The 12,174-nt window shown below is 35.1% G+C and overlaps 1 protein-coding gene across 1 annotated transcript in view; it reads left to right on the forward strand.

The window, feature by feature from the left end:
- The window catches only part of APC (APC regulator of WNT signaling pathway), a 236,043-nt gene extending 227,510 nt beyond the window's left edge, over nt 1–8,533 (forward strand). Inside the window, exon 16 of the mRNA XM_044662181.1 lies at nt 827–8,533. Within this exon, the coding sequence (XP_044518116.1) occupies nt 827–7,394 (6,568 nt within the window). The 3' untranslated portion in view covers nt 7,395–8,533. The remainder of the gene's footprint in view (nt 1–826) is intronic.
- The last annotated feature ends 3,641 nt before the right edge of the window (nt 8,534–12,174 follow it).

A 12,174-nucleotide genomic window follows, 5' to 3' on the forward strand; every position in this document is an offset into this window, starting at 1 on the left:
AAGAAATATATAGTACCAAAAGGAGCAGACCTACAAAATCAAAGAAAATGTGGGAGGTGCGACATTTCTAAAATGATAAGAAATTCATGACTTAAAAATCCTCAATACACTATCTGCAAGTATGAAGGTTTGCCTGTTCATTTATCCCACCCCTTCTAGGAAATCGAAATAGCTAATCCTTATATTTTGATTTTTTTTTTTTGTCATGATGCCTTTGGCAGACTGGTAAGGCCTCTGGACTCCTTTCCAGAATAATGTTTTTAAATGCATAAAATAAAAGATACATAAGCTTACAAAGGAAACCCAATTTATATAAAAATGTAACTTCAAAAATATTTTTTAAAAACAAATTCATACTTTCCAAGCTAAAAATCTCTTATCCTTTGTGTATGTATACACACCTAAATGACTATGTGGTCCCTTCCAATCATGCTTTTGAATTTATTACTTAATTTGAAAGTAATGTTATCTGTGAATAAAGTAAAAATGTCTACTCACTTAAGAAGAAAAAAGAAAACTGGGCTTGAGAGGAATGAGTGAGATGATAGAACAGAATTTTTACATTGCACTGTTCATTTCTTTCACTTTATCTGGTCAATGAAATTATTTTAAAAGAAAACTTTAGGGGAGAAAAGAAGGCAACAACCAAAAATTTGTGGGATGTTTGTGTGATTCAAAGATTATTTAGCCTATTATAAAGTAATCTTAATGTCATTTTTTAAAAGATTGGTAAGAGGTCCAAACTGAAAATTTTGTTTATATTGCTTAAAACATTATTTAAAGTGGCCTTAATAATTTTTGCTTTACTGTTTTTGTTTTATTCTAGGCAAATCTTGAGAGAAAACAGTTGCTTACAGACTTTGCTACAGCACTTAAAGTCTCATAGTTTGACAATAGTTAGCAATGCATGCGGCACTTTGTGGAATCTCTCAGCAAGAAATACTAAAGACCAAGAAGCATTATGGGACATGGGGGCAGTTAGTATGCTTAAGAACCTAATTCACTCAAAGCACAAAATGATTGCTATGGGCAGTGCTGCTGCATTAAGGAACCTAATGGCAAACAGACCTGCAAAGTATAAAGATGCCAATATTATGTCTCCTGGTTCAAGCTTGCCATCTCTTCATGTTAGAAAGCAGAAAGCACTGGAAGCAGAATTAGATGCTCAACATTTATCTGAGACTTTTGATAATATTGACAATTTAAGTCCCAAGACATCTCATCGTAATAAACAGAGACATAAGCAAAATTTATATGGTGAATATGTTTTTGATATTAATCGTCATGATGACAGTAGGTCAGACAATTTTAATACTGGAAATATGACTGTACTTTCACCATATTTGAATAATACAGTATTGCCTGGATCCTCTTCATCAAGGACGAGTTTGGAAAGCTCTCGTTCTGAAAAAGATCGGAGCCTAGACAGAGAACGAGGAATTGGACTAAGCACCTTTCATCTAGCAACCGAAAATTCTGGAAATCCTTCAAAGCGTATAGGAATGCAGATTTCTACCACTACAGCACAGATTGCTAAAGTCATGGAAGAAGTATCAGGAATTCATGCACAAGAAGACCAAAGTTCAGGATCTACAACAGAATTACATTGTGTAGCAGAAGAGAGAAGCACATTAAGAAGAGCATCTGCTGCCCATTCACATTCAAACACTTACAACTTTACCAAATCAGATAATTCAAACAGAACATGTCCTATGCCATATACCAAAATTGAATATAAAAGATCTTCAAATGATAGCTTAAATAGTGTAAGTAGCAGTGATGGCTATGGCAAAAGAGGTCAAATGAAACCCTCTGTTGAATCCTATTCTGAAGATGATGAAAGTAAATTTTGTAGTTATGGGCAGTATCCAGCTGATTTAGCTCATAAAATTCATAGTGCAAATCATATGGATGATAATGATGAAGAATTAGATACCCCAATAAATTATAGCCTTAAATATTCGGATGAACAGTTAAATTCTGGAAGACAGAGTCCTTCACAGAATGAGAGGTGGGCAAGACCAAAACATATAATAGAAGATGAAATCAAACAAAATGAGCAGAGACAGCCAAGGGGTCAAAACACACCCTTTTCTGCATATAGCGAAAGCACTGATGATAAGCATATTAAGTTTCAGTCATGTTTTGGACAGCAAGAATGTGTTTCTCCATATAGATCAAGGGGAGCCAGTGGTTCAGAACAAAATCGAGTGAGTTCAAATCATGGAACTAATCAGAAAGGTAACCAGTCTTTGTGTCATGAGGATGATTATGATGAAGATAAACCAACCAACTATAGTGAACGTTATTCTGAAGAGGAACAGCATGAGGAAGAAGACAGACCCACAAATTATAGCATAAAATATAATGAAGAAGAACATCATGCAGATCAACCTATTGATTATAGTTTAAAGTATGCAGCAGATATTACTCCCTCCTCACAGAAGCCATCTTTTTCATTCTCAAAGAGCTCATCTGTACAAAGTAATAAAACAGATCACATCTCAAGTGGTGGGAATACATCAACTGCTTCAGCTAGTACCAAAAGGCAGAATCAACTTCTTCCAAGTTCAGCACAGAATAGAAGTGGTCACACTCAGAAAACGACCTCTTGTAAAGCTCCTTCTATTAACCAGGAAACAATACAGACTTACTGCGTGGAAGATACACCAATATGTTTTTCAAGGTGTAGTTCATTATCTTCTTTGTCATCTGCTGAAGATGAAATAGGACGTGATCAGACAACCCAAGGGACAGAGACTACCAATAGCCTACAGATAGCAGAACTGAAAGAAAACAGTGGAAGTGTATCAACTGATGATACAGTAAGTGAAGTGCCATCAACATCACAACATATTCAAACCAAAGCCAGCAGACTCCAAACTACAAGTTTATCTCCTTCAGACTCAACCAGACATAAAGCTGTTGAATTTTCCTCAGGTGCCAAATCTCCAGCCAAAAGTGGTGCTCAGACACCCAAAAGTCCACCAGAGCATTATGTTCAAGAAACTCCGCTCATGTTTAGCAGATGTACTTCTGTCAGTTCACTTGATAGTTTTGAGAGTCGTTCAATTGCAAGTTCTGTCCAAAGTGAACCCTGCAGTGGAATGGTAAGTGGCATTATAAGCCCTAGTGATCTTCCAGATAGTCCTGGACAAACCATGCCACCAAGTAGAAGTAAAACTCCACCTCCTCCTCAAACAGTACAAACTAAAAGAGAAACAACAAAAAGTAAAATACCTAACACTGAAAAGCGAGAAAGTGGACCTAGGCAAGCTGCTGTAAATGCTGCTGTTCAAAGAGTCCAGGTGCTACCTGATGCTGACACCTTGTTACATTTTGCTACAGAAAGTACTCCTGATGGATTTTCTTGTTCATCTAGTTTAAGTGCTCTGAGTCTTGATGAACCTTTTATACAAAAAGATGTAGAATTAAGATTAATGCCCCCTGTGCAGGAAAATGACCATGGAAATGAAACAGAGCCTGAGCAGCTAGAAGATATAAGTGAAATCAAGGAGAAAAAAACAGAGAAGCCTACTGAATCCGAGAAAGATATACTGGATGACTCAGATGATGATGATATTGAAATATTAGAAGAATGTATTATTTCTGCTATGCCAACAAAATCTTCACATAAAGCCAAAAAGCCTTCCCAACCTGCTTCAAAAATACCACCTCCAGTGGCCAGGAAACCAAGTCAGTTGCCTATATACAAACTTCTTCCTTCACAAAACAGGTTGCATGCTCAAAAACATGTTAGTTTTACTCCTGGAGATGATATGCCACGGGTATATTGTGTAGAAGGCACACCTATAAACTTTTCCACAGCTACATCTCTAAGTGATCTCACGATAGAATCGCCTCCAAATGAGTTGACTGGTGTAGAAAGCACCAGTACAAGGGCACAATTAGGAGATTTTGAAAAAAGGGATACCATTCCTACAGAAGGCAGAAGTACAGATGACATTCAAATAGGAAAAATTTCAAATGTAAATACTTCTGCATTAGATGACAACAAAACAGAAGAAGGTGAAATCCTTGCTGAATGCATTAATTCAGCTATGCCTAAAGGAAAGAGTCACAAGCCTTTCCGTGTAAAGAAGATAATGGATCAGATTCAACAAGCTTCCACATCTTCATCTGGAAATAGTAAGAACCCACTAGACAGTGAGAAAAAGAAACCTACATCACCAGTAAAACCAATGCCACAAAATGTTGAATATAGAAATCGTATAAGAAAAAATGCAGAATCAAAAAATTTGAATATTGAGAGATCTTACTCAGATAACAAAGATTCAAAGAAACCAATCCTGAAAAACAATTCAAGAGACTTTATTGATAAGATTCCAAATAATGAAGAGCGTGTGAGAGGAAGTTTTACTTTTGATTCTCCACATCACTATACGCCCATTGAAGGAACTCCTTACTGCTTTTCACGAAATGATTCTTTGAGTTCTCTTGATTTCGATGATGATGATGTTGACCTTTCTAGGGAAAAGGCAGAGTTGAAAGGAAAAGAAGCTAAGGAAACAGAAGCTAAAGTTAGTAATCATATAGAGCTAACATCAAATCAACAGTCAGATAATAGAACACAGATTTGTACAAAACATCCAATAGATCGAGGCCAATCTAAACCCTTGCTGCAAAAGCAGTCCACTTTTCCTCAGTCATCCAAAGATATGCCAGACCGAGGAGCAGCTACAGATGAAAAGTTACAGAATTTTGCAATTGAAAATACCCCAGTTTGTTTTTCTCGTAATTCATCTCTGAGTTCTCTTAGTGACATTGACCAGGAAAATAACAATAACAAAGAAAGTGAGCCTACTAAACCGACTGAACCACCTGACTCACAGGTGGAACCAAATAGACCTCAGACATCAGGTTATGCTCCTAAATCATTCCATGTTGAAGATACTCCAGTGTGTTTTTCAAGAAACAGTTCCCTTAGTTCTCTTAGTATAGATTCTGAAGATGACCTTTTGCAGGAATGTATCAGTTCTGCAATGCCAAAAAAGAAAAGGCCTTCAAGATTCAAAGGTGATGATGAAAAACCTGGTCCTAGAAACATGGTTGGTATATTAGCAGAAGATTTGACACTAGATTTGAGAGATATACAGAGACCAGATTCAGAGCATGGTTTTTCTCCTGATTCAGAGAACTTTGATTGGAAAGCTATTCAAGAAGGTGCAAATTCTATAGTGAGTAGTTTACATCAAGCTGCTGCTGCTGCTTGTTTATCTAGACAAGCTTCATCTGATTCTGATTCCATTCTTTCACTAAAATCAGGAATTTCTCTTGGATCACCATTTCATCTTACACCTGATCAAGAGGATAAACCCTTTACAAGTAATAAAGGGCCGCGAATTCTAAAGCCTGGGGAGAAAAGTACATTGGAAACTAAAAAAATAGAGTCTGAAAATAAAGGAATCAAAGGAGGAAAGAAAGTTTATAAAAGTTTGATCACTGGAAAAGTTCATTCTAATTCAGAAGTTTCAAGCCAATTGAAACAACCCCAACAAACAAATATGCCTTCAATTTCTCGAGGAAGAACAATGATTCACATTCCAGGAATCCGAAACAGCTCTTCAAGTACAAGTCCAGTTTCCAAAAAGGGCTCATCCCTCAAAACCCCAGCTTCCAAAAGCCCCAATGAGGGACCAGCATCCAGTACTTCTAGAGGAGCTAAGCCATCAGTGAAAACAGAATTAAGTCCTGTGACCAGGCAGACATCCCAACCAGGTGGTTCAAGTAAAGGACCTTCTAGATCAGGATCTAGAGATTCAACTCCTTCAAGACCATCTCAGCAACCATTAAGTAGACCTATGCAGTCTCCAGGACGAAACTCAATTTCTCCTGGTAGAAATGGAATAAGTCCTCCTAACAAATTGTCTCAACTGCCACGGACATCATCCCCCAGTACTTCTTCAACTAAGTCCTCAGGTTCTGGGAAAATATATGCATCTCCAGGAAGACAGATGAGCCAGCAAAACCTTACTAAGCAAACAGGTTTATCTAAGAATACCAGTAATATTCCCAGAAGTGAGTCTGCATCTAAAGGACTAAATCAGATAAATAACAGTAATGGAACTAATAAAAAAGTTGAACTTTCTAGGATGTCTTCAACCAAGTCTAGTGGAAGTGAATCTGACAGATCAGAAAGACCTGTTTTAGTGCGCCAGTCAACTTTCATCAAAGAAACTCCAAGCCCAACGCTAAGGAGAAAATTGGAAGAGTCTGCATCACTTGAATCTTTGTCTTCATCTTCTAGACCAGATTCTCCTACTAAATCCCAGGTACAGACTCCAATTTTAAGTCCATCCCTTCCTGATATGTCTTTATCCACAAATTCATCCATTCAGACTGGAAGTTGGCAAAAACTCCCACCTAATCTTAATCCTTCTATAGAGTTTAATGATGGAAGATCAACAAAGCGCCATGATATAGCACGTTCCCATTCTGAGAGCCCTTCTAGACTTCCAGTTAATAGGTCAGGAACTTGGAAGCGTGAGCACAGTAAGCATTCCTCATCACTTCCTCGTGTAAGCACTTGGAGAAGAACTGGAAGTTCCTCCTCTATTCTCTCTGCTTCATCAGAATCCAGTGAAAAAGCAAAAAGTGAAGATGAAAAACATGTAAGTTCACTTCTGGGAACAAAACAAACTAAAGAAAACCAAGGACCAGCAAAAGGAACTTGGAGAAAAATAAAAGAAAATGAAATTACTCTCATAAGTAATGTTTCCCAGGTTACTTCCTCAGGTACTACAAATGGTGCTGATTCTAAGACTTTAATTTATCAAATGGCGCCTGCTGTCTCCAAGACAGAAGATGTGTGGGTAAGAATTGAGGATTGCCCCATTAATAACCCTAGATCAGGAAGATCTCCTACTGGAAATACACCCCCAGTGATTGATAATGTTGCAGAGAAGGTCAGTTCTAGTAATAAAGAGTCAAAAGATAATCAAGGAAAACTAAATGGGGGCAATGGCAGCAGTGCTCCTGTTCGCACTATAGGCTTAGAAAACCGTCTGAGTTCCTTTATACAGGTAGATAGCCCAGATAAAAAGGCTACTGAAACAAAATCAGGACAAGTCAATCTTGTTCCTACACTAGAGACTAGTGAGAGTTCTGTTGCTGAGCGTACACCATTCAGTTCCACCAGCTCAAGCAAGCACAGTTCACCTAGTGGAACTGTTGCTGCCAGGGTGACTCCTTTCAATTACAATCCAAGTCCTAGGAAAAGTAGTGCAGATAGCAGTTCAGCCCGCCCATCTCAGATCCCTACACCAGTAAATAACAGCACAAAAAAAAGAGATTCAAAAACTGAAAACACAGAATCTAGTGGAACTCAAAGCCCTAAGCGCCATTCTGGGTCTTATTTGGTAACTTCTGTTTAAAAGAACTAAAATGTTAAAATGAAGAAAATTATGCTTTATTTGCAACTGCTATATAGAAATTTTGTTTCAAATGAAACTTTAAAAACTAAGAATTTTTTTGTAAATAGATTGATTCTTGCTAGAGGGTCTTTGTTCTGGAAGCCATATTTAATAGTATACTTTGTCTTCACTGGTCATATTTTGGAGGGACATTTGATAGTTTAGAGGAAAATTGGTAAAGCAAGTATATTTGTACAGTATGTTTTACATGTATTTAAGTAGCATCCCAAACCATGATCCTTTAATTATTGCTTGTCTTAAAATAATGAACATTACAGATAGAGGGTACAATATATTGCTGTGTATCAATCATTGCTAGGTTATAAAATGACTAAACTTATCAGGGAGAAATTGGTATTTATGCAAAAAAAAAAACAACTCAACTCAGTTTAGTACTTGTGAGTCCATCTAATCCAGAAATTAATCATGTGACTGTGAAATTCACAGTAATATGGTTCTAGATGAACAAATTTACCCAGCCTGCTCTTCTGCATGAGTGAAACTGATGATTCAATTTCCGAAGTAATGATTAACAGTTCTATGGTCACAAAATAGATAGCAATGGTGTAAAAATTTACACTAGTTTGTGTTTTTAAAAAAAAGGAAATCTGTGTAACAATAAAACCTTGAATGAAATTATTTTACCTGAATTAGATTTTATCTGAAAGTAGGTAGAATTAATTTTTGTTATGCTGTAACTTGTTGTATATTCTGGTATTTGAAGTGAGATGGCTGCTCTTTTATTAATGAGACCTGGGTTATGTCTCAACAGAAACTAAATGAACATTTTAGAATAAATTATTACTGTATGTAAACTGTGTGTTACTGAAATCTGTATTTGAAAGGTCTTATTTCACATTTGCTTAGTCATTTTAAAAATTATGCAGTTTCTTCAAGCCCTATGCATTTAGAGTAAAATTTCTCTTGCTGTAAAAAAGCAGCTTGTTGAAGAAACCTGTATGGATTATTCAGTGGCACTTATTCCTCAGTTTACTATGTTCCTTTGTATGATAAGATTTGAAAATGCCTACCAATGTTTCTTGCTGTTAAATAGTTTTCCATTTTTACTGTTTTCTGAAAGGTAATCTTTCATTATAAAGAATCTCACTTAAAATAAATTCACTTAGTAGAATTCTGAATTTAAAGAATCCATTAATTTGGTCACACATTCTCTCTTAAGAAACAACACTTTCCAAATAATAGAATTTGATTGAACAAGAAATGGATCACTGGAGAGTCATTTCAGAATCATTTGTATTAAGTCAAATCATTGACTACAAAGAGGAACAGTCAATCACCAGATTAGGAGAATAAAGATGACATAATGCCTTGCATGCAGTCAGAATAATAGCTCACATTTATGTAACACTTACCATATTACAAATGCTTTACAATTATCTCATTTGATATCTCACAAGCACCTTAGGTATTAAGGGCTATTTTACAGATGAGAAACCTGAGGCAAATGGGGCTGTTCACTTGCCTGGAGTCACACAGCAAGGCCAAATTTGAATTTATGTTCTTTCCTCCAAGTCCAGTGCTCTATATATACTGTGCAGTAAGAAAAACTCCAGCCTACTCAAACAATCTGTTAACTCTGAAAAAAGAAATAGATAGAAGGAAATTGATTCAGATTGGCATCATTTTCAGATTTTTATTAGTATGCTTTTCTGTATAATCACTTCTAAGTAATAATACATTATGGGATGAAAAAAGTTGACAATACTAACTGTAAAACTAATACAATTACTATATAGAACATTTTACACATTTCTACATAAAAGAATCATAATCCTAGTGAAGTTTAACCATTTTTAAAGAGTTCAAATGAGCATGAAATTCTATAATCATTATAATCAGAAAATACTTGTTTGTTTGTTTTTAATTAAACAAAGGCATGGCAGCTAAGAGCAACACTGGTTTAGAGCCCAATCCCTTTTGGAAAATGTTTTGGGTGAGGTTGATAAAATTACAATCAATATGTCCTAAAAAGCCTTGAAAAGCAGAGAGGAAGTTAAGCCTGCAAAAAGCCAACTGCATATACTTGCATATAATTGAATTATTGCATATTTGAATTTTTTGAAGCATAATTGAATAATTGCATATATAATTTAAATGGGAAGGATATGAAATGGAATAAATTTGTCAGTGTTAGTAAATAGTAGTTTCATAATTGATAAGACCACAAAATTTGGATTCTACCACTAGAAATACATGTTAAAGAGATAAATTCAGAAAGCGTATCTCTTAAAGGAAAGGAAGGTTACAGAAGAATTGAAGAAATATCAATTTTTTAAGTATTCAAGGAAACAAGCTAACTACTGTAAGAGTTAAATTAGGAGTTTTGACAAAATCAAGAGAGCAGCTTTTAATCATTTAACAATTTAGTTTAATTAAAATAGTGTAAAAGAATATAGTAAAATGAATATATTAAAGGAGAGAAAGTTTGGAAAGAAGTAGAGAAAGAAAATTTCCTAATATAATTCCTACCAAAAACTGCCTGTAACTACTGCTAATAAAAACCACCCCACAAAGTTCCAGCCCAATTAAAACCAAATGTTTAATCCAACTATCCAATTAGTCTGTCAACGACGACTAGCCACCTACCAAAAAGTTCAAGAAAGAAAAAAAATTCTTAACAGCCCAGACCAAAAGCCAAAAAAGCCCTCTAAGGGCTAAAGCCCGGAAAAGCCCACCTTTATATTCCAGCAACTAAACGCCAACCACCAACCCACACCACCAGCAACTAATCTCCAACTACCTCCCAACCCAAAAAAGGTCAAAAAGCCCCTCTCTTTCCTCTCACTGGCCTTTTATATCCCCTTCTTACCTCACTTCCTGTATCTCTGGTTTCTACTTCCTTTCACTGTGGGCTGGTATATCTTTACACATCTCTATAGTAAAAGGACCTACAGGTCCCCAGTTAAATTAGAAGAAAGGGATTAAGAATTCCTTTTTACATTACCATGTAACCCTTGCCTCTCTAAGATTATTGAGAATGAGGTACATAAATCTAGAGAATCCTTAGACAGTATTAGCAGAAAAATAGATAGATTCTCATGGCCAGTTTTCTACAGCAAACCATATCTTCACAGTCATACAACTGAGGTATAAAAGATGCAAGATCCTGCAGTGCGCAGATTACAAATAAGCATTTAATTTGCTAGGGTGAAACCCAGCTTTAAAGGTTTTCATTCCCTATTCACTCAAATATGATTTGCCATGCACTGTGCTAATTGCTGGGTATTCAAAGAAAGACAAAATCATGTTCCCTGCTCTCTAACTTACATTTTAATGAGATTTAATTTTATAACTGAGTTAAAGAGGGAATAACATATACATCTCATAGGGTCTAAAAGTCTTAACTTACACAAAAATAGGAGGGCAAGTGGACTTTTGGAAGAATGTACAGATTAGGGTGGCAGTGGTCAGAAATAAATTAGACTTTTGAGAGGGTGAAGGCAAAAAGATAGTATAAATAGGTTAAAAAGTGAAGAAAAATAGGAGGGAAGGAAAATACAAAATCATTCATTACAACTTAGAATGTGAATGGGAAGAACTCCCACATTTAAATGGAAGTGGATAGCAGATTGGATCAAAAAACAGAACCTGATAATATTGTTTACAAGAAACACGTTTGAAAATAAGAGATACCTAGAATAAAAATAAAGGGCTAGAGTAGAATCTCTCATAATTTAGCCAGTTTTTTAAGAAGCTGTAATTAAATTATGTTAAAAGTACCACAGATAATGAAATATCAACTCTAAAAATGTATGCATGAAATGCTACAGCATCCAAATTTTTAAAGAAAAAGCAAAATAAACTATAGGTGGAAATAGCAAAACTATAATAGAAGGGGGGCTTCAACCTTCTCTCAGAACTAGGTAAATCTAGCAAAAATAAGAAAGACATAAAAGTGATGAATAAAATATTCTAAAAGTTATATATGATAGATATCTGGAGAGAGATGAATGTGAATAGAAAAGTAATATGCCTTTTTCTCAGTGGTACATGGTACCTTTACAAAAATTGATCATATTAAATCATAAGAATTTTAGAGTTAAATGCAGAAAAGTAGAAATATTAAGTGCATTCTTTTCAAAATAAAATTACATTCTGTAAAGGTTCACTAAAAACAGATTAATAAATTAATAAATAACCTAATCTTAAAAGAATGAGTAGGCTAAAGAACAAGACACAGAAATGAAATAATTTTATTAAAGAGAATGATAAGACAACATACCAAAACTTATGAGATGCAGCAAAAGCTTACATCAATAAAGAGTTGATCAATGAATTGGATGTCCAATTTAAAAAAGTAGAAAAAACAAATGTTAAATCCTCAACTAAATACCAAATTATAAATTTTAAAAATTAAAAGTTGAAGTTGATTAAATAAAACCATTGCATTAATAAAGCTGTAAGTTGGTTTTGTGAAAAAATAAACTAGATAAACTTAGTTAATATGATTTTAAAAGATATTGAACAGGCCATAAGTGAGCTTCCTTTAAAAAAATTTTTTTAATGAGGTCCAGATGAGTTTGTAAGTGAATTCTAACAAACATTTTAAGATCAACTAACTCCAATATTAGTGAATTATTTGGAATAATAGGCAAAGGAGTCCTGCCAAATTCCTTATTTGAAATAGATATGGTTCTGCTACCTAAACCAGGAAGAGCAAATTATACACCAATTTCCTGAATGAACATGGATGTCTAAATAAAATAGTAGGCGGGAGATT

This window comes from Gracilinanus agilis, chromosome 1, assembly GCF_016433145.1.
Source record: "Gracilinanus agilis isolate LMUSP501 chromosome 1, AgileGrace, whole genome shotgun sequence".
NCBI lineage: Eukaryota > Metazoa > Chordata > Mammalia > Didelphimorphia > Didelphidae > Gracilinanus > Gracilinanus agilis.